At 31.4% G+C, this 19,869-nt stretch overlaps 1 protein-coding gene across 1 annotated transcript in view; it reads right to left on the reverse strand.

The window, feature by feature from the left end:
• Window positions 1-1,920: 1,920 nt before the first annotated feature.
• The window catches only part of LOC126750893 (eukaryotic translation initiation factor 4E type 2), a 159,187-nt gene continuing 141,238 nt past the window's right edge, over window positions 1,921-19,869 (reverse strand). The window contains exons 3-4 of the mRNA XM_050460674.1: window positions 5,440-5,588; window positions 1,921-2,983 (exon numbers count right to left, since the gene is read on the reverse strand). Of these exons, the coding sequence (XP_050316631.1) occupies window positions 2,959-2,983; window positions 5,440-5,588 (174 nt within the window). The 3' untranslated portion in view covers window positions 1,921-2,958. The remainder of the gene's footprint in view (window positions 2,984-5,439; window positions 5,589-19,869) is intronic.

Consider the following 19,869-nt stretch of genomic DNA (forward strand, 5'->3'; position numbering starts at 1 on the left):
CCATTAATTTGGCATAGTATAGCTCGGTGATCATTTTGTTGTTTTCCAAGTAGTTCCAGAATGTAAATTGTCCAATTCTCATCACTTTTTCGATCGGTAGCATAGTCTACGCCTTCTTCCGAGCAGATTCGCCATGTGAAGTCCAGTGTTTTGAAATGACACAGAAAATTCTTCGGATCAGCGTTTTCTGAAATACGGTCTTACGATTGCGCTTGCTGACCGTAGTGAGCACATGCCCAATATTTCATGTAGTTTATTTCTCACGTGGTCTTTTCAGTTGCTCTCAGCTATTTCGCACTTGGTCTTTCATTACCAGCTTCTGGAATTTATTTATTCGGCTGAATTTGTCATCTACGATAATGTACGAAACGATAGTAAACTTTTATTGTCATAGTGGCGTTATCATATGATACATTTTTACCGTTATTCTATCTTGAATCGTTATACATACCGTTTAACTTTATTATTTCTCGAAACTGGTAACACCCAAAAGGAAACGTTGGAGACACTATACAACGGCACGATTTAGTCATGTCCGTCTGTTTGTATATACGCGAATATCGAACCACTATAGCATTCTACTATGAGGAAAATATAGTAAGACTTTGTTCATAATTTAAAATTCACAATTTATTCTTCTAAATCTCTGTCATCTCCTCAAAGTAATCTCCCTGGGCCTTAATACACTTGTGCCAATGTTTTTTTCCAATCCTCGAAACAGTTGTTAAAGTAAATTTCTGAATATTCTCCAAGCGCATAGCGATTCTCGTTAAATGTCTTCAATTGCCTAAAAACGGTTTCCCTGGAGCGGTCGTTTGAGTGTGCTGAATAGCCAGAAGTCCCACGGAGCTAAATCATTATCGTGGTGGTAACAAGAGTTGTTGGCCTATAATTCTGGCCTCGCGTCAATGACTCATAACACTCAAACAGTATTCCTTGTTGACAGTTTGTCCAGTCGGAAGGAATGCGGAGTGCACATTTCGAAATCGAAGAAAACTGTCAACCTAACCTTGATTTTTGGCTTCGGCTCACCTTTGCCCGATATTCGGCCGATTGATCGTCCGTTTCCGAGTCGTAAGCATAGGTCCGAGACTCATTGTCAGATTTAATAGTCGGAGAGCATTACTTCACATACTATGTATTTACATACGTTAACGCGATGCTGTTTTTCGGAGAAATTTAATGTTTTTGGAATCAGTCGTGCTTTTGCTTTTCTTAGGCCCAAATGATCTCTCAAAATGGTTTTCACTGATCCTTCCGATTTTCCAACGATGCCAGTAAGACCTCTGGCTGTTAATTGTCAATTCTCAAGCACCAATTCCTTTATTTTATCGACGTATTGCTCATCCGTTGGTGTTGAAGGCCGTCTTGAACATAGTTCGATCGTCAACGCGTTCTGGACCCTCTTTGAATAATTCAAAAACACTTGCTCCCGACAAACAATTATCACCGAAGGCTTTTTCCAACATTATGAACGTTGCGGCACCAGAAATTTGATGCCACACAAACAATTTTATGGAATTTCTTTGTTTAATAATTTCTCTCATCGTAAAAACCGTCAAATGTACTTTATGTACTTCAGAAAGACGATAGAGCGTTATACTAAACACAAAAATTATTTTGCTGTGATATTTGGCGACGAATTACCGACGTTTATACTAAATTTAAATTAAAAAAATGTCTTACTATTTTTTGCCCACGGTAGTATAGCTGCCATTCAAAGTGACGGATCAAAATCACGATAAACAACTTTTTATACTATTTTAGGCAATAAGAAATGCACTTGTGAAGGCAATTTTAGCTTCAGTGCAGGCGAACTTGTTAATCTTTTTTTTTTACTGCTACTTCAGGAAGTTGCGCGCTTTTTATACCATTAAAATCAATACAAAAAATTAAAAAGAAAGAAACACACGTAAAAAATTTGTTTTAACTGCTTTTATTTTTTGCAACTTTAATAACTTTTTATTAAATTCTTATACAACTCTTTTCCTTCGTTCTTTATTTAATATTTTTTCGGGTGTGTGGGGAAATATTCTCAATAAATTACATACAATATTTGTTGTATTTGTTTAATGTTGTTTGAGTATGTTTACTGGTATGTATTTTTCTATATGTTTTAGTTTAGTATAACTACCGTTAGATAGTTAACGCCATACTATTATTGGGTTGGAATTTGAATAACACACTTACAGTGTTCGCGTTCATCATTAAACACACACAAAGGTTGTTTTTGTTGTTGGTACAAACTTTTTGGATTTTCAAAAAATAAAAAAAGGAAATTCAGCGTGAATAAAGTGAAAGTCGGTTATTAAATAAAAACAATTGCAGCGATTTTATAAATCGCCCTGATGACGGTAAGCGCTCAAGTAATAAAGAAATCATAATACTAATGCAACATTGTGTGGCAATAACAATTTTGTGTGTGCGAGCATTGAATGATTTGTTGATATTTATGTTTTTTCTGGCTTGTGGTTGTTGTTAAAATTGAGGTTGCAGCGTTTTTATTACTAAATATAAATAAAAGTAGAAACGCCGGCAATTCTTCAATTGTTGTGTTAAAGCACTATTTCTCATTCGCATATTTTTAAGAACCTGCTTAAAGTGGCTATTTTCGAAAAACATAAATAATTTCTACGTTGTTGCCAATGTATAAAACGTTATATAAGCATGTCTGTTTCGGGCTGCAGCTATTGCTCTGGTGGTGCTTAATTTCGTTATATTCTAGGCGTTTGTAATTTTAGCATTATTAATATCGTATAAATAGTTGTTATTGTTATAGTTATTGTTGTTATGATAGATATTGCTCTTGGTATCCATACTGTTGCCGCTTCTGTTATCGCCGTTGCTCTGCCCATTGTTGTTGTTGCTGTTATTAATGTTACCATTGCTGTTTACATGGCGCACTGTGTCATCTACAATTGTTTTTATTTTTGTTGCGTTGAACGTGTTTACTGAATTTCAGCTCTTCAGAGGCCCTTTATTACTGCAAAGGAGAACAAAAGAAAACAAATTTAGTAAAATTATGTGTAAAATAAATAATAATATAAATATTGGGCAGTCGAAAAAGTATTTTCGTATTTTGTCAATAGATGTTTTTCAGTCGTATATCTCCAGTGCTACCGATCACATTGTGTCATACCATATAGTGTTGGAAGGTGAGATCTAATCTTCACTTAATCAAAAAAAAAATTAAAATCGGGCAAATTGAAAAAAAGTTACAGCTGTTCAAAAATGAGTGAAAATAATGAAGAAATTTGCTATATTTTGAAATTTTTGTATAAAAAAGGGAAGCATGTTACGCAAGCCCTCAATGGAATTTGTGAAGTTTACGGAAACGATGCTGGATCAGTTCGTGAAGCACAACAATGGTTCGCTCGCTTCCGTTCTGGAAATTTTGATTTCCACTGATGAAAGTTTTACACTGATGGAATAATGTCTCAAGCGGAAAAATGTCAAAAAGTGTTCGCTCAAAATGGTACATATTTGCTTATTTATTTATTAGTATAAATATAAAAAAATAAGTTGAAGTTTGATTAGAAATACGAAAAGACTTTTTCGACTACCAATATAAAATAAAATATTTATTAATGATTAGTCTTTGTAAATTACAAAAACTTTAAGTTTCGTTAAAAGCAAACTCGTTTTTACAAGTTAGCTTAATTTTTAATAACAATAAGGATTTCTTATGTGAAAGATTGTAAAACAATTAAATTAAATCAGGGTATATCAATCGATTTCTCTCTTTTTATCATTTTTATCTCCTAGTACATACGATTTGAAGGACCTGTTCTAAAGAAAACTGCTCGAGGAAAAACAATTTTTTTAATTCCATTACAATATTTAACGACTATTATTATCTGTCTACTGATATACCAACTGTAACTTTTGGAGAGTCAACTTTATCATGAGTACAAGTTTTAGAGTGGCACAATGCATTTAATAAAGTTCGTGAGCCGTCCAAAACTCTTTGGTTAGTGTTTTAGGTATGAAGTGCATCGCTGCTTGGCTCATTCTTGAAGATCAGAATTTTTAGTAAATACTGCGTCGAGTAAAAGTCGCAAAAGGGATGCTAGATAACACAGCTGAGCATCATTTCTGGTGACGAGACGTGGTTTTATGAATATACCGCCAAACTGTCAATCAAGCAAACGGCGCTTAAAAAATGAGCCGAAACCGAAAAAAATAGCTGAAGGCACTGAAGGCCATCACAGCCGAGGCTTAGAACAAGTGTATTGAGAATTGGATTAAGCGTTGGCATGTTCATTGGCTCAGACGGCTATTTTGAAGGCGATAATAAAGACCTTTCAACAAATTTAGTCAATCCGACAGTCGGATATGACAACAAACTCCGTTCCAAAATAGTTCATGTAAGCGGGACTGACCCGGATTTTTCTCCGGCCACGGAGGAATATTTTGTCTTGTTGCCTTAACAACAACAACAACGATGCATACAATTTTAAATCGGTGAGTGGAACTTTTGAAAAAAGGATCACATATGCCGAGAGCTATATAACTTATGAGTTTCACAAGTCAACAATCATCGGAATGGAGGGGAAAAACGGGCAGAAATAAAAAAAAACGAGCCAAAGCCGCTCAAAAATCAAATTGATGCTCATTTTCTTCCGATATTCGTAGTTTGGTGCATCAGGAATTTCTTACGGAGGAACACTCGGTCAATAAAGAGTTCTATTTGGCCGTATTGAGGCGTTTACTTGAGAACATCCGTCGAAAACGGGCGGAATTGTAGAAGAACAATTCATGAATTTTACACGATGATAATGCACCATCTGATCGAGCCACAAATGTGATCGAATTTAAAGCCAAAAACGCAATGAATATCAACGATCAACCACCGTATTCACCAGATTTGGCTCCGTGTGGGTTTTTCTTGTTCCCCAAACTGAAATTGCCGCTCGTGGAACCCGTATTCAGTCGATCGAAATTATAAAGCAAAATTCGGTGAAGGAGCTGAAAGTTATCCCAAAAAGTGCTTATGAAAAGTGTTTCGAGGACTGGAAAGATTGTTAGCTTAAGTGTGTTACATCTGTCGGGGATTCTTTGACGGCGACAAAATAAATATTGATATATAGTTAAATATTTTTCCTTTTTTACAATTTCCGGGTTCTTTTTTGTCACAAAAAATATTGTATTTTTAGGCTGTCACACTACCATAAGTCTACCCACATATTTTTTTTTTTTAATTGAAGGAGTTCTGAAGTGAGAGAATGAACGTAATCTGGTGTTAAATCAGAACATATTATTAATTTGTTGGCATTTGCTCGATTATTTTACTGCTCGGTTAGATTTTAGGAGCTTTTGAGGTCACATAAAGTTCGGTTCTTTTCGCACATATACCACTCTTACCCCGTTTGGCTAACATTTGCGTTTTTCACTTTTGTAAAATTTTAAGTTTTTAGATAATTTGCAATCAATACTCACATTGCTACATATTTAAGGCTATCACAGTGTATCTTATACTCCATTGCCGTTGTTAGAGGTATGTTTAATATCCTACGTAGCGTGTCACGGATACGTGTCGTGCTCGTGTGATCAGTGGCAGTGCGATTCCAAATTGATAAGCTATCCTCCTAACAATGGGAAATCAAGAAAGTAATTTTAGTTAAAAAACTTGATGCACAAATAATTATTTTAGTATAAAATATAATATAATTAACAAATTGCTCGGCAGATATGCAGTTATGCCAAGGGCTGGAAAACAAAGTAACAGCTATACTCACAAGGTTGCCAACTTTAGATGAAATAAAACATTTTTGTTTTTGCATTTATTTAATAGATTGTTATTTTCAATCAATCAATGTTTAAATCATTTATCCAATCAATTACGCCAAAAAAATACTTGTAACAAATAATGAATACTATATATTAATTAATTTAATTATATTTGTTTGTCTATTTTCGTTTATCTTAATATAAACAATTGTTGTTATGCCTTTTTTGGATTTTATGATTTTTGTTTTTTAATTTTTAAATTTTATTATATAATTGTTTTATGCTTTTACTTCAAATATTTAAGTATGTACGCTAACACTTAATATTTTATTCAAAAAACAATTAACTAAACTTACTAAAAGGAGAAAATCTTTTTATATAATAGTCATACTTTTTTGCTATTGAAATATATATGTATATATTTTTTTTTGCTTTTTTATAATTGTTGTATATTTAATTATATATTTTTAATTCCATAATTGTATTTTGTAATTTTTTTGTTATTTATTTTTTGTTGCTATTTTTTTATAATTAAACCGTTTAACAATAATGAGTATTTTTCCACCAAAAAGTTTGTTATATATTTGTTTATATTAACACTTTCGCTTGTTGCGCGCATGCGCGACTTGTGTTTGCCGGCGGGTTGTTGCCAGCGCAGCTCCTTGCGCATAATTTTATCTTCTTTTACATTTTTTTGTTTCGTAGATTTTTGCTTTTGTCGATATTTTTACACAATTCGTTAAGTTTTCGTTTTCGCCATTGCATTTTCAGCAATTACATTACACATTGTCTTGGGTACTATCAAATTTGCATATAAACATACCATGTGTATATGTATGTGTGTGTGTGTTGTTTGCGTTTTTCTATATTTTTGCATTTGGTGATTGTTTTCATTTCTTCTAAATTTTTCAATTTTTTCACTTTAGATTTTATATTTAAATATTTTTATTTTTGATGTTGTTAAATTGCTAAATGTTTAAGGTTTTATGAGTAATATAGTTTGCGTGTGTGTATATGTGCCAGTGTTTTTTCGTGTTTGCTTGTTAGTGAACCAGAATGTTGTAACTGAAACTGCTTCGAAACATGTGAAGTCAATGCATTCAAGTCGATTTTGAATTTGAAAACATGCGCCTAAAACTATGCTTCAATATATATATTTTGAAAATACAGCATAATTTTAGGTGCTATATTTTATATGTATTTTTCTGCGACCCATTTCAAAGCATTCAAAAGTTTACGCCTAGAACTAAGCTTCAATATATCTCAAACTTTGCAAATCCAGCATACTTTTAGGTGCTTTATTTTTTCTGATTTTTTCTTCGACGCATTTTAAAGAATTCAAACCCAAAACTATGCTTCAATATAATGCATAATTTGCAAATCTAGCATAATTTTCGGCACCATATTTTTCATGTCCCATTTTAGAGTATTAAAATATTCGCGCCTAAAATCATGCTTCAATATAACTAATTGCAATTCGTATCCAGCACAATTTTAGCTGCTATATTTTTTTATATTTTTGTTTTTACTTTTCTTCGTTCTATTTTAAAGTATTGCAATGTATGCGCCTAAAACTATGCTTTAATACATTTGAAAGCATAGCTTTAGGCGCTGTTCTTATACTATTTTAGCTCATACATATATTTAGTTTTGAAAGCGAATTTCAAAATATGTTCTATTGCTTCTTTATGGTTAAGCTTTGCAGTTATCTTTTCAATCTTGAGATTTTCTTAAATACATTTGATTTTTTAAATATTATTTTATTAAATATTACGCTTGCTAATAATATATAATTTATCGGTTCCTCGACCCAGTGTCGTGTGCGTGTGTGGGTTGGCTAACGGCTTATTTACTGTTGAAGCTACTTGCCTGCTTTCTTTCAAATGCTGACATACACTTTATCTTCAAAATAATTTTATATACTAAACATCGCTTGGAAATCTGTAACAAGTTTTTGACTTCAGAGTTCTCATTTTTGTTCGTCAAACTAAGCACTTTTCATTTGCATATCTTTGGTATGAGTATAAACCAATGTATATAAGTACATACATACGTATGTGTACGTACATACGTACATACGTATGTACTTATTTACTTTTTATCTATACATATTAATTTGTTTATGCAATTTTGTTGCTGCGTGCGTCTAATTTGAACTCACGTTGTATGAGTGACTCCTAAATATTTTAAATATATGTATATATATATATATATATATATGTATATGTTTGTTTATGCATATATTTTTTATATTAAATGTGTGCTAATTTATTTATTTTATTATTGCTTTTTGTATATTAAAGTTTATCATTTTCAACATTCCTTTACTTGATTAATTTTGCCAATAATTTAATTCTTTGCAAAAGTTCCCTAACCATTGTTGGTTCATATATATGTATGTAGATACATTGCTGTGTAATTTGTTTGGTCTATTGCATACTTTTCTGATATCTTCAAACCCACAGCAGTTGTTTAGACTGCAGCAAATGGCTTAATTTTTTTTTTTATTCGACACTTTGATGATATTTTCGCTCTTTAACCAGCAGTTGCTATCATTCCACTATGCGCTTGATATGTAGTGGTTAGTTGCATTTAAGCTAAGCGGTATTTTTCAGCACTCAATATTCTCTCAGAATCCAGAGAAGAAGTTTAAGGCCAGAACATCTGCTCAAAAACAAGGTTGTAAAAAGAGAAGTAACAATTTCAGAAAAATGAATGAGCTAATTTTATTGAACTGTTGAGGAATTTATGGTATAATCTCCAAAATGTAAGGAATATGAATAATATAATATTGAAAAATTGTAAGAAATATCAATAAAAAAATATTGAAGTTGGCCAACAAATGCTTTTTATGTTGTATTTTGCATTTTTAGTTTTTGAAGTTTTCTTTTATTACAGCTTACAGTGTTTTTCCCCTTAGATATTTTCATATTTCCATTAATGCCTTATGTCATTATATTATAATTTTTTTTTATGCAATTTATGTTTGGATTTTTTTTTATTTGTATACATAAATATTAAAATTCCTTTGGTCTAGCTTTGTCTTCAACATTTCAAATACCATTAATTTGTTTTGGTAAATGCCATGCTTATTATCCTAATTATATTTGAAATATTTTTGCTTTTGTTATGAATTATTTAAATGTTATTAATTGAACTTGCGAGCTTCTTAAAATTGTATCAATATTATATATATATATGTATATGTATGTATATTTTAATGTTTTTTTTTTTATTTGTATACAATTTAAAATTCCTTTGGTCTAGCTTTGTCTTCAACATTTCAAATACTCGTACCATTAATTTGTTTTGGTAAATGCCATGCTTATTATCCTAATTATATTTGAAATATTTTTGCATAAAAATTAACGTATATTTCTGTTTTAAAACATAAGAAATCTTAATGCTTAATAACTTTTAAATTTAATCGGCGTTTTACTGATTTTAACACTTTATTGGTAGATTCGCATAATAATATATTATACTACAGAAAATTTGTATTTTGTGTGATTGTGTTTGTTGTATGCTAAGTTTTATCGAAAGCAACGAATAACTGATGCATAAAGAAGTAATGAGTAAGAAATAAATAAGTAAGAAAGCGTAAAAATTAGAAACATAAATTTGTAAATGGATATCAAAGAACCGCAATACATATTTTGTCTTTGTATTCCGTGACAGCAGAATGTCTCTCAAAGTCTATCGTTGCTTTCTCGAGCTATATACATATGTATATTGATTTATTGTTATTTTTTAGTTTGAAGTTATAAATTTTATTTTACAAGCAACCGCCGCCCTTGGCACGTAACAATATTTCTATAAATTCTCTTTATAACATTTATGGTTAAGATCGGGTCACATTAACCACTTTATTGGCCTTTTTGGTTTTTAACATTATGGATTACTCAGAAACACCATGCTTACGGGACACCGTTTTTGGTGTTTACGAAGATACAGCTCTGCTTTGCTACCAAATACGAAGGAATTTTTGAAAAAGAATGGTGACACGGTTTACTTAAGAGAGTGTTCAGAGTATAATTGTTCGATTTCAGTCATAATTCAAACAGTAAAATTGTATTGGGAGAATTTTAAGGTAATTCAAAAGAGTCTAAGTGAGAGAGAGAGACGACTATAACCCGCTACAAATAATATAATAACAAAAGTTTAAAATTAAATTAAATTTAAGAACAAATGTAAATTTAAGCCTAACAACACTAGCTTACAAATTAAAATAAAGTTCATGCTCTTCCAATAGATTCTAGACCGTTTTATGTAGTAGTAAAAAAAGTTCTTTGGCTATATTTGTGAAAGATGTAGGCCAATATTATGAAAGGAATATCTAAAAAAAAAATATGTCGTGGAAACAGGACGCGTTAGATATTTTGTTTTGTCTAACTAACGACTTTAATAAGTTGTGTGTGGTGTGCAGGTGTGTGTCTTGTGTTTTTACGCGAAAATCTAAAGTAACACCTATCGAACACATTTATGTTTTTTCATCACTTTGTTTCGTCATAAATTATACATTTTATTTTAGTAATATACTTATACATACATATATAATTCGTAAATGTTTATAATACATAATTTTCTGAAAATAGTTGAATTTTTAAGTGTTTTTTTCGTTTTTTTAATTACACCTATATATAATTATTTAAAAGTTCTACAGTTTTAAGCTTAAAGGTTTATATACAATAACGATTTATGACTAGATTAAATATACATATGTATGTAGGTTTTGTAGCGGTATTTATTTGGATTGCAGGCAGGAAAATATACGGTATTTTTTACATTTGATTCTGAGGTTTATATTCATAAATATACATATATATATGTATGTATTTTAAAGTGACAACTGCAATAAATTGTTTTTTCTATTTCACAACAGTTGTGATTTTGGTTTCGAACGTTAGCTTATTATTATTTGCTTATATTTTTTATGTACTTGAAGTTCAATTGGTGTTTTCCTAAGCATCACTTGCATCTGCATCTTCGTAAGAACAAACAGAAAACAAGTAATATGAACATACTTAAGTTGAGGAATTAAAAATTAATACAAAAAAGTAGAATAAAAAAATAAATTTTCAACAAAAGTATGAGTTTTCAGTTTTCTTGAGTTGTAAAATTCATAAGAAGAAACCAAAAAAGAAAAAAATAGTCAAACATCAACCGTTAACATCCTGCAAACATTTATGTTTACAAAAAAATCTTCAGAGACCATTTTGTAGAGCAATAAAATTTTTACAAAATCCATGAAATGAGATACATTTTCAAGTAGTTGGAAGCGAGTCATGAATTGTTCTTTCTGATAGGTTAGGTTAGTTTGAACTGGTAGGCCAATAAGCCACCTGGTCTATGCGTTACCAGATGGAGTTCAATTCCTAAGTCCAAGAGAAGTAGTCATCCTTTAGGATGCCTGCGCTTGACGCGAATTTTAACAGACTCTGCGGCCTCACTATTGATACCTCCTCCAGTGTACCATACTGTGGAGACCCCATATGCTTACAGCGTTCTATCTAATCTGGTTTGGCTTTTTAAGTAAGGCTGTAGCAATTTTCATAGATTTTTTAATACATACCGTCTATAAAAATTCTATAAAGCGTTACTTAAAAAGCCGAAAATCTCGAGAAGTATTAATGATTGCGATTTTAACCTCGGACCTTTTTTATAGAAAATAAAATTTCCTACAAATTTGTCATGAACATTTTTTCTATAACTCTTGTCATTTACGAGATATATACAAAAAAAATGCGAAATTCTTGGAAAAATCGGGTTTAGAGCCCCGTACTACCTCGCCGGTGTGAGTTTCGACTTTGTCGTAATGGGCACTTTTGTAGAATGTTCAATTCTGAGGAATATGTGTCTAAAGTCAAAGCGATGCCATAAAATGCCTCCGACCTGTAGGAATTTAAAGATAAAAAGTCACGATTGTAGTGTATTTTCAATGGAAAATTTTTACATGCCTTGGTCCAGTTCTTAATGTTAATATTAAGGGGTAAAATTTTCAGGGAATTTTTTTAGGGTATTTCCAAGGAAATTTCGTAACGGGATTGAAAAAAATTAATAGTTAAAAAAAAACACCCTAATATATGTACATACATATATGTATAATAAATCACAGTTCAATATTTAAATAAGAAATATTTATATGTAATATATATATATATATGTTATATGTAATATATGAAACTTCTGACTGAAAGTTTTGTTTCAACAAAAATTGTAACTTTTTTTGGTTGAAAAAAATACAAATATATATATATAATAAATAAGTTAAATAATTTTCATTGTTTAATATTTCACTATATTTTTTATAAGGGCATGTGAATTTATATTATATTTTTATATATAATTATAATGGCGTATGTTTATTTACTATTATATGTATATACGTAAGTATTTATAAGTTTTTGTATAATTTATTTATACAATTTCGAAAAAAATCTACTTATGCAGATTAATGTTAATTTTTGGTACTTTTTTTTAAACTTTCTTTTTTTGTTTATGTAAATTTTTTTTTAAGTATTTATGTTATATATAAGTACAGTTTTTATTTTTTCACTTTTTTAATTGAATTAAGTATTTTTTTATATGTATATATATGTATATTTTTTTTATTTATTTGAATTATTTGTCTTATACATATGTATGTATAAATTTAAATATTTAACAAGATTTTTCTAATTTAAATATAAGTTTTTATTTTGCTTTATTTTTTACACTATTTTCTAGTTTTTAATTATAAGTGGTTGCTGTTATTTTTATTTATTTTAATATTTATTTAAATTAACATCACAATACAATAATATTTATTATAAATAGTTTTATTTATTTTTCAAATTTTATTTTTTGTTTATTTTTTCTGAATTTTTTACTAAACTTTTTATTAGATTTTAACAAGTGTGTTAATATTTGTGATTTTGCATTTTAGTTATATTATTTATTTAGTTATATATTTTGTCACTCTGTTTTTGTAATTCCTTGCCATTGTAGTGATTTTATCTCACTGTACGCATGCGATTGATTTTTCGGTTCTTAGAATGCTTAAAAACCATTTTCGGTTGTGTGATGCCAAAGCCCAGCACTCACAATAATTGAATTTTAATTATGTTCAAAAGTATATACATACATATATCACTAACTGCACATATGTAGGCAAATATTTAAAATAATTTAAAGCTTTTTATTGAAATTTATATGCAACGCGAAACAAGATATTTAAAATTTTTGTTTATTGATAATCATTAAAACATAATTTTAATTTTTAAATAAATAAATTTTGATGTCAAACACCAAGACCGATGTTTGCGTACGAACAAAAGCCAGCTTAAGTGATTTAATCACATTATTATTATTTGTATAAGCAATTACAGTGGTATTAAGAAGATATTTGTATACATATGCAAAGAAGTAAATATTCATATCTTGAAAAAAAAAATCACAAACAACCCTCAACTTCAAAGCATATCTCATCACCAACCGATTCCATTGCAACTCATGAAATAAAACTCATCTTAATTTAATGCAATTAAAAGCAAAATGAAGAACCACAAGAGCGGGTGTGATATGATATGATAACAACACCTTCGTTTTTATGTATGTATGTATGTACTACATTTATATGTATTATTTATTCGCATGCTCTTTAGCAAGCAAATTTTAACGCTTCTTAAATCCGGTTGCACCGCCAACACAAAGCTGTCATCGCTGCACTTACATAAGTTATGCTGTTTGCCACCTGTGCTTAGTTATTGCCGCTCTGCTGCCTTACACCGTTATCTGGCTCCTGCAATAAAAATGCACAAAAGAAAGAGAAAGGTGTCTTGTTTTTATTGTAACACTTTAATGTCACCGCTGAGGCTGTGTTGGTTTCACCCTTGATGGCCTTGTGAACAAACGTTTCTCTACTGTGAATGTCTTTGTTGTTTTTTTATGAGCTGGTTTGTAATTTTTTGTTGTAGGAGTGTTTATGTATTAAGTAAAAAAAAATAAAAATATAAAAGCGCGTTCTGCTTTTTACAACTTAATGGGTATTAATGTGGTGAGATCTTATTTTAACTTGCTTTTGCACTTCACATACACGAACAAAAATATAAAATATACTAAGTTACAAAAATATATACCATATATAAATTAATAATAATATTAAAAACGCTCTAAAATATATTAAAATAGCTATTAAGTATAGTTTATTTTATTTCTTTATTGAAAAATGTAGTATAGTTAGTTTTGGAATTTTCATAAAATTAAATTTATTTTCGTTCGAGTTCTATTAAATCTAGGGTAGGAATCCTCAAGTAATAATTATATAAAGACTATAAGTATACTTATTGAACTTAGTAAACTAAATATAATAGATTTTTAAATATATATTTTTTTTATAATAAATCTAATACTTCGAATCGGCGTGTGTGCGAACCGAATCTCAAATCCATAAAAAAATACTTGGGTGCCCCCTTCTACACATTATTTTAAATTTTTATTACATAGTAACATGAACGGATGAAACGAAAATTAATGGAATAGATCTTGATGGGAAAAAGTACTGTTCATCGTCTTAAAGGTCAATCGTTGAATCCCAGGTACACAAAAAAGACGATAAAACACGCAGGCGGGAATATTAGGTAGGGGGTGACTATTCCTGGCACGGCATGGGTACAATTATTCACATCAACGGGAAAATGGATCCGTATCAATATTTAGATATACTATATTAAGGAACGAAATGAAACCTTTAGCTTTCAATTGCATTCCAAAGCGAAGGTCACAAAGGATTGGCTTAAGGAATAAAAATAAATGGTGTGGATTGGCCAGAGCAAAGCCCTGACCTTAATCCAATAGGAACGATGTTATACTCATAATTGGTGCTAAAAATTTCTCAAAATTGAGGATTTATGGGCAAGTATTAAAAAAGATTGGTACACCATCCCAAAGAAGAGATGCCAGAAGCTTGTAGAAAGTATGGTACGCAAATGTGATGCTGCAATTGAAAATCGGCGATATAGTACCAAGTATCATAAACTTATAATAAGTATATTGTGGCACCAAATCGTTGATTAAATTTCATTAACTTCACATGATTTTTGCAGGTTTGGCTCATTGTGGTTATTTGAATGTTCAAGGGATTTTTGAGAGAGTTCAAGTTTTTCAATTAATAGTAATTATTCGTGAATTGCTATTTGCTATTGTTTACTAAAATGGATAAATTAATAAACAAGTAATCATATTTTTAGCTCTTAGGTATATGACACATCAAGATTCTGAAACCGCGTATCTAGTTACACTGATGAAAATAGGATTGTATTTAATTTCCCATACAATATGCAATTTTATTAAAGTATTAACTAAAATATTTAAAAATCTAAGCAAATGAATCACACACTCAAAAAATACACTGGCGACGCAGTGTTAGTCAAAAAAATAAAATCTCTCTCCTCAAAAAAGTAGCGCTTATCAGTGTGAGTGTACCTTTTGGGAAACATAACAAAAATGGACTAGCCATAACAAACTAATATGAACAATGTGCGCAGCCAAACAAACATAACTAAAGCATATTAACCCTTAAATGCACACATAGGGGCGCACAATCGTTTAGGTGCTGCAGAAGTGCACACACACGCACACATGCGCACATTGGCTGAACATAAAATCAGTGTCTGCAACTGTTTCCATGACATGGGGGAAATCGAATGACGGTTTATAAGTGTAACAAATGAAATATGCAGTAATAAATTGGTCCGTGGAGAGGAAGCTGGCTGCACAGGCACGCGAAATGCGAGAGTGACAGCCAGAAATGAACGGTTGGAGAGTTCGTCGGTGGGAGGGGGGTACCAGGAAGAGGGTACACTGAAAGACAGTGGTTGCGGTGAGGATAGCTTTGAGTAGGTTGGCGGCGATTTAGCAGTCAAGACCAAAAGCGAATTAAAGTGATGTTGTAGCAGCAGCAGTCACATGTGCTTACACTGCACATATGTATGCATGTATACAAGTGCAACAACAAGTAAGCGCAACAACTCGGCAAGTTTTGAGAAATGAATTGTATATGGAATTAGGAAAAGGATGTGGCATTTCGTTGTTATAGTTGTTTTCACTTACGAGCCAAAGGCGACGCTTATGCCGTTATGGCGCAACGAAATGTTGATTGTTGTGATTATTGTTGTTGTTTTTGTTATATGTAGGTGCTGAAAGTGCTGTAATGGCAGGCGAGTCCGACCGACAATTGTCAGCACGAGCGGAAACGAAATTATATCCGGACAGTGTTGTGGAACTCAGACGACAAATATGTGTATGTAGTGCTGTGTGCACAGATGTAATGCACTTATGAACAGACGGACTATAGACTAACACAACTAAACAGTATGTGTGGTGCAGCATGCGAGTACTTGTGAGAGTGAGCGTCGCTGTGTGTACTTTTTGCTTGTCGGAGGTGGTATATACATCATATGTGTGTGCGTGTGAATGCGTCTTTAGAGGGAACCCGCAGTTCAAGACTTAATGGAGCAAAGCTCTTATCCGATTTTACTTGTAAGTAGAGAGCACTGAATGGGATTAATAACAAGCTTAATGTGATAAAAGGCGATATGAGCACGAGGGTATATATTTAATACGCGGTAGGGTGTGTAAAGATCAAGTGCTGTGCTTTACTACAAATATATGGTGAATTTAAGGAAACTCTTCTACGTAGAATTCATGTTGGATGGTATGGCCGCAATAATAATCTCAAGTCGCGTTACTAATCATTTAGAGAATTCTATGCAGATGTCTTGACATGAGTTAGCCAGCCTTAAATGACTCCAAGAATTAACTTTTCGTTACTTTTATTCGAGAGTACTTTACAGAAAAATAAATTGGAACGTGTGATGGCACGAAAGAAAAAGACGGAATATCTTTGTTTATATATACATTCCTACTCCCTATAAACAAAGGTGAATTGAAACATTATGCAAATATATTTTGCAAATATATATTGGGAATTATAGACACGATTTCTTATCACCTTTGACCTTTGTGACATAAACAATACATTTTTTAAAAATACACAAAATAATTCTTATAAGATTATATGACATCAGTAATATTTTCTGATACTAGTATTGGGTACTTTATTACAACCATGGCTAACGTTTTAAAATACTTTATGGAATGAACATTATACAATTTCATATTCTATAACGTCACTTTAGCTCTACTCTGTGAGGAAATTGAGCCAACTTGTAAGCAAAAAACTGTGGAATAAGCAAATAATACACTGTGACTTCAGAAAAAGAACAACAATGTATCGTCTACCACAATGAGCAACAAAATTTCTCCTAATCAACCATTTGCGCTTTTATAAAAAATGTTGCGTATACGCATTGTTGCACTCTAAAGCGGAATAGCATTAAATAGGGTGCGTGAAATTTGCCACTAAAACTTTTCTTATTCACCAATAAACCAAATTCACCGCGGGCTATATTAGCAACTTGCGAACACATTTTTTGGCAGCAGAAGTTTACGCTTTCAAATAAACTTCCCAACGCTAATTGCTTGCTTTTGCTGCCGCTCATCCTCTCCGTGCGCCTAGTAGCAGCAGCAACGACGGCAGTGGAAATTTTGCGTTAATAATTTATTATCCATGATTTATGTGTTAAACTGCGCAAAGAAAAAAGTTAAAAAGTGCGCTGCGAAAAAAAAATAAATGCAAGCAGTAAACACTTTTGCGCCATGGAGAATTATGAGCGGCAATTATTTTGTGGTCGAGTTGGAGCGCACATTGTTGTATGCGCGGTACCCAGTAAACCATTGTTGTTTAAGTGAATAATGAAATAAGTACTTTAATTAACACATTTTTTATGGTCATTAAATGTCAAGAGACTTAAGTGAGAGAGGAAATTTTAAAATTTTTATTTTTTTGTGAAGTCTACTTGGATTTTTTTTACTTTTTGTTACTCTGAAAGAAAATCGACAATGATCGAATAGTCAAAAAAATCGAAACAGTTTTTTAGAGCCATAAAAAAAGAACAATAAAAATGCCTTAAAACCCTAGACTTTGCATGTTTCTCCATCTAGCTTATATGACAAATGCTGTGAAGTTTTAAAGGCGAGTCAATATTTGTGAAATATGAAATTTCAACTGTTTTTCAAAGGTCCGACTATGGCCTTTTATTATATGTCACATAGAAACTGAACCGAAAAATGTTATGCACCAGTGAATCAAGCGGAAAACCTGGATGATGCCCATATTTTTGGCTTTGGTCCGATCGAAGTTGCTTTATAGTAATAAGATACAAGACACAAGACCAACATTGCTAGACAAAATCATTTTTTGGAAAAAGTGTTTTACATCTTAATTGGTAACTAATTTGGGGATCCAATTACGAACTACATAATAAAAATATATTTGAAAGCACTTCCATTGTTTTAGAAATTGGCTGCGTGGGTTATCCGCTACTGTTTGTCTTTTATTTACTAGCCAGCCAGCCAGCCAGCAATGGCAATCGGATTCACATGCAACAGCGCGTGTTAAAGTTGCTTGCGGAGGCGTAACTACCATAGATTACAACAAGTGAGTCAAGTACATCTGTGCGAACACATACTTACATACTTACGTACATACATATATGCTTTTGCAATTGCTTAGCAACATATTTATTGTGGATTTTTTACTTCTTGCTGGCTGAAAACAGCATAAAGCGCACATAAATAGTATAAACACGTACATATTGAAAACTCTCTATGTAGTGTTAGACCTTGACCCACAATTAGGTTAAGCATAGTGAATTTTTTTATATTTGTGTTTATATTAATTTTGGTTTTCCTGTTTGCTTGCGCACAGTTTTTTTTCATATATATACTTTAACTTAATAAAATGTTATTAAACTCCTGTGATATGAATTGTGGTAATGTGGTAGCTGGACTATTATTAGAAGTATAATTGTTGTTCCATGTTTTTCAAAAATTAAAAAAGCTTCACTTTGTCATAAATTTTTTTTGTAAATCATAAATTATCTAATATTCTCACAAGAAGGCAGTTAATTGTGCTCTGGAGGCGATTGAAAGCAAACTTAGATATTATACCATCTATTCCAGCTATAAACTATTATAGATAATATACTTTAAGAGGCTGCAGACAAATTTTAAATGTTGCTTGCTAACTGCAATGCTTTCAGAAGCTATTCCTTGAACATTTCTGCGGAGAGTTTCACGTGGGTCTCGCAAAAAAAAAAAAAATAATAGAGGCAAACAAATGTTAGACTCCCAGCCTGAATATCTGAGTAATTTTTTTTTTATATAAAACGGGTTTCAACGCCCTTTTCAGCACGCATACTAAAGCTTGAAAAAGTTACTGAACTACAAGTCCATAAAAAATTTTAGGTGCACAAGAATTTCCACTAGTATTATCTCAATTTTATAAATTAAATTTAATACTAGCGAGTTGACAATTTAGTCGAAATAAAGCCGGAGTGCACCGCACATGCAGTGACACATAAAGAACATAAAAACAAGTATGAGTTATTTTTACGTACGGATATGCCACATATTTCATTATAATGGAAAATGGTCGGTCACGGCACGCAACAGCTGTGTCCATCCTTACACTCACACACATATACATATATATTAAACATGTCCTGTTCGCACACGACTGTTTAATTGCAACATGTGTTGCGAAATGATTTGCAGCATACTCTCTGTGCATGCGTTCACAGCATAAAGAATAAATTAAAAATGTTATATAAATAAAGTGAAAAATCAACTGAAGTAAGAGACATTTCAATTCGCAGAAGTCTAAGGTTGCTGAGAAATTTATTTTCTTGTTATTTTTATATGAAAATATAAACGAAATTATTTGCGTAAAGCTTGTGAAGGTTCTCTTATCTTAAAAAATCTTTCTAAAAGAAAAACCAATAAAATATGTATACAAATGTAGAAGTGGTTAGCGCAGTGGCATTTCAAAAACACTTGCAAATAATAGTATATCAAAAATGATGAACATTTTCAATTTCGAAATGTTTTATTTTGCTGCAAGGGCAATGCAAGGCCAGGAGTTGGCATGACACCACAAAAAAATGATAATGATGATTGCATATATCATGCAAAAATAAAGTCCACAAATACCTATTAAATAAATCGAAATACATATATGATATTGTATATAATAATAAA

The sequence above is a fragment of the Bactrocera neohumeralis genome, chromosome 2 (assembly GCF_024586455.1).
Source record: "Bactrocera neohumeralis isolate Rockhampton chromosome 2, APGP_CSIRO_Bneo_wtdbg2-racon-allhic-juicebox.fasta_v2, whole genome shotgun sequence".
Taxonomy (NCBI): Eukaryota; Metazoa; Arthropoda; class Insecta; order Diptera; family Tephritidae; genus Bactrocera; species Bactrocera neohumeralis.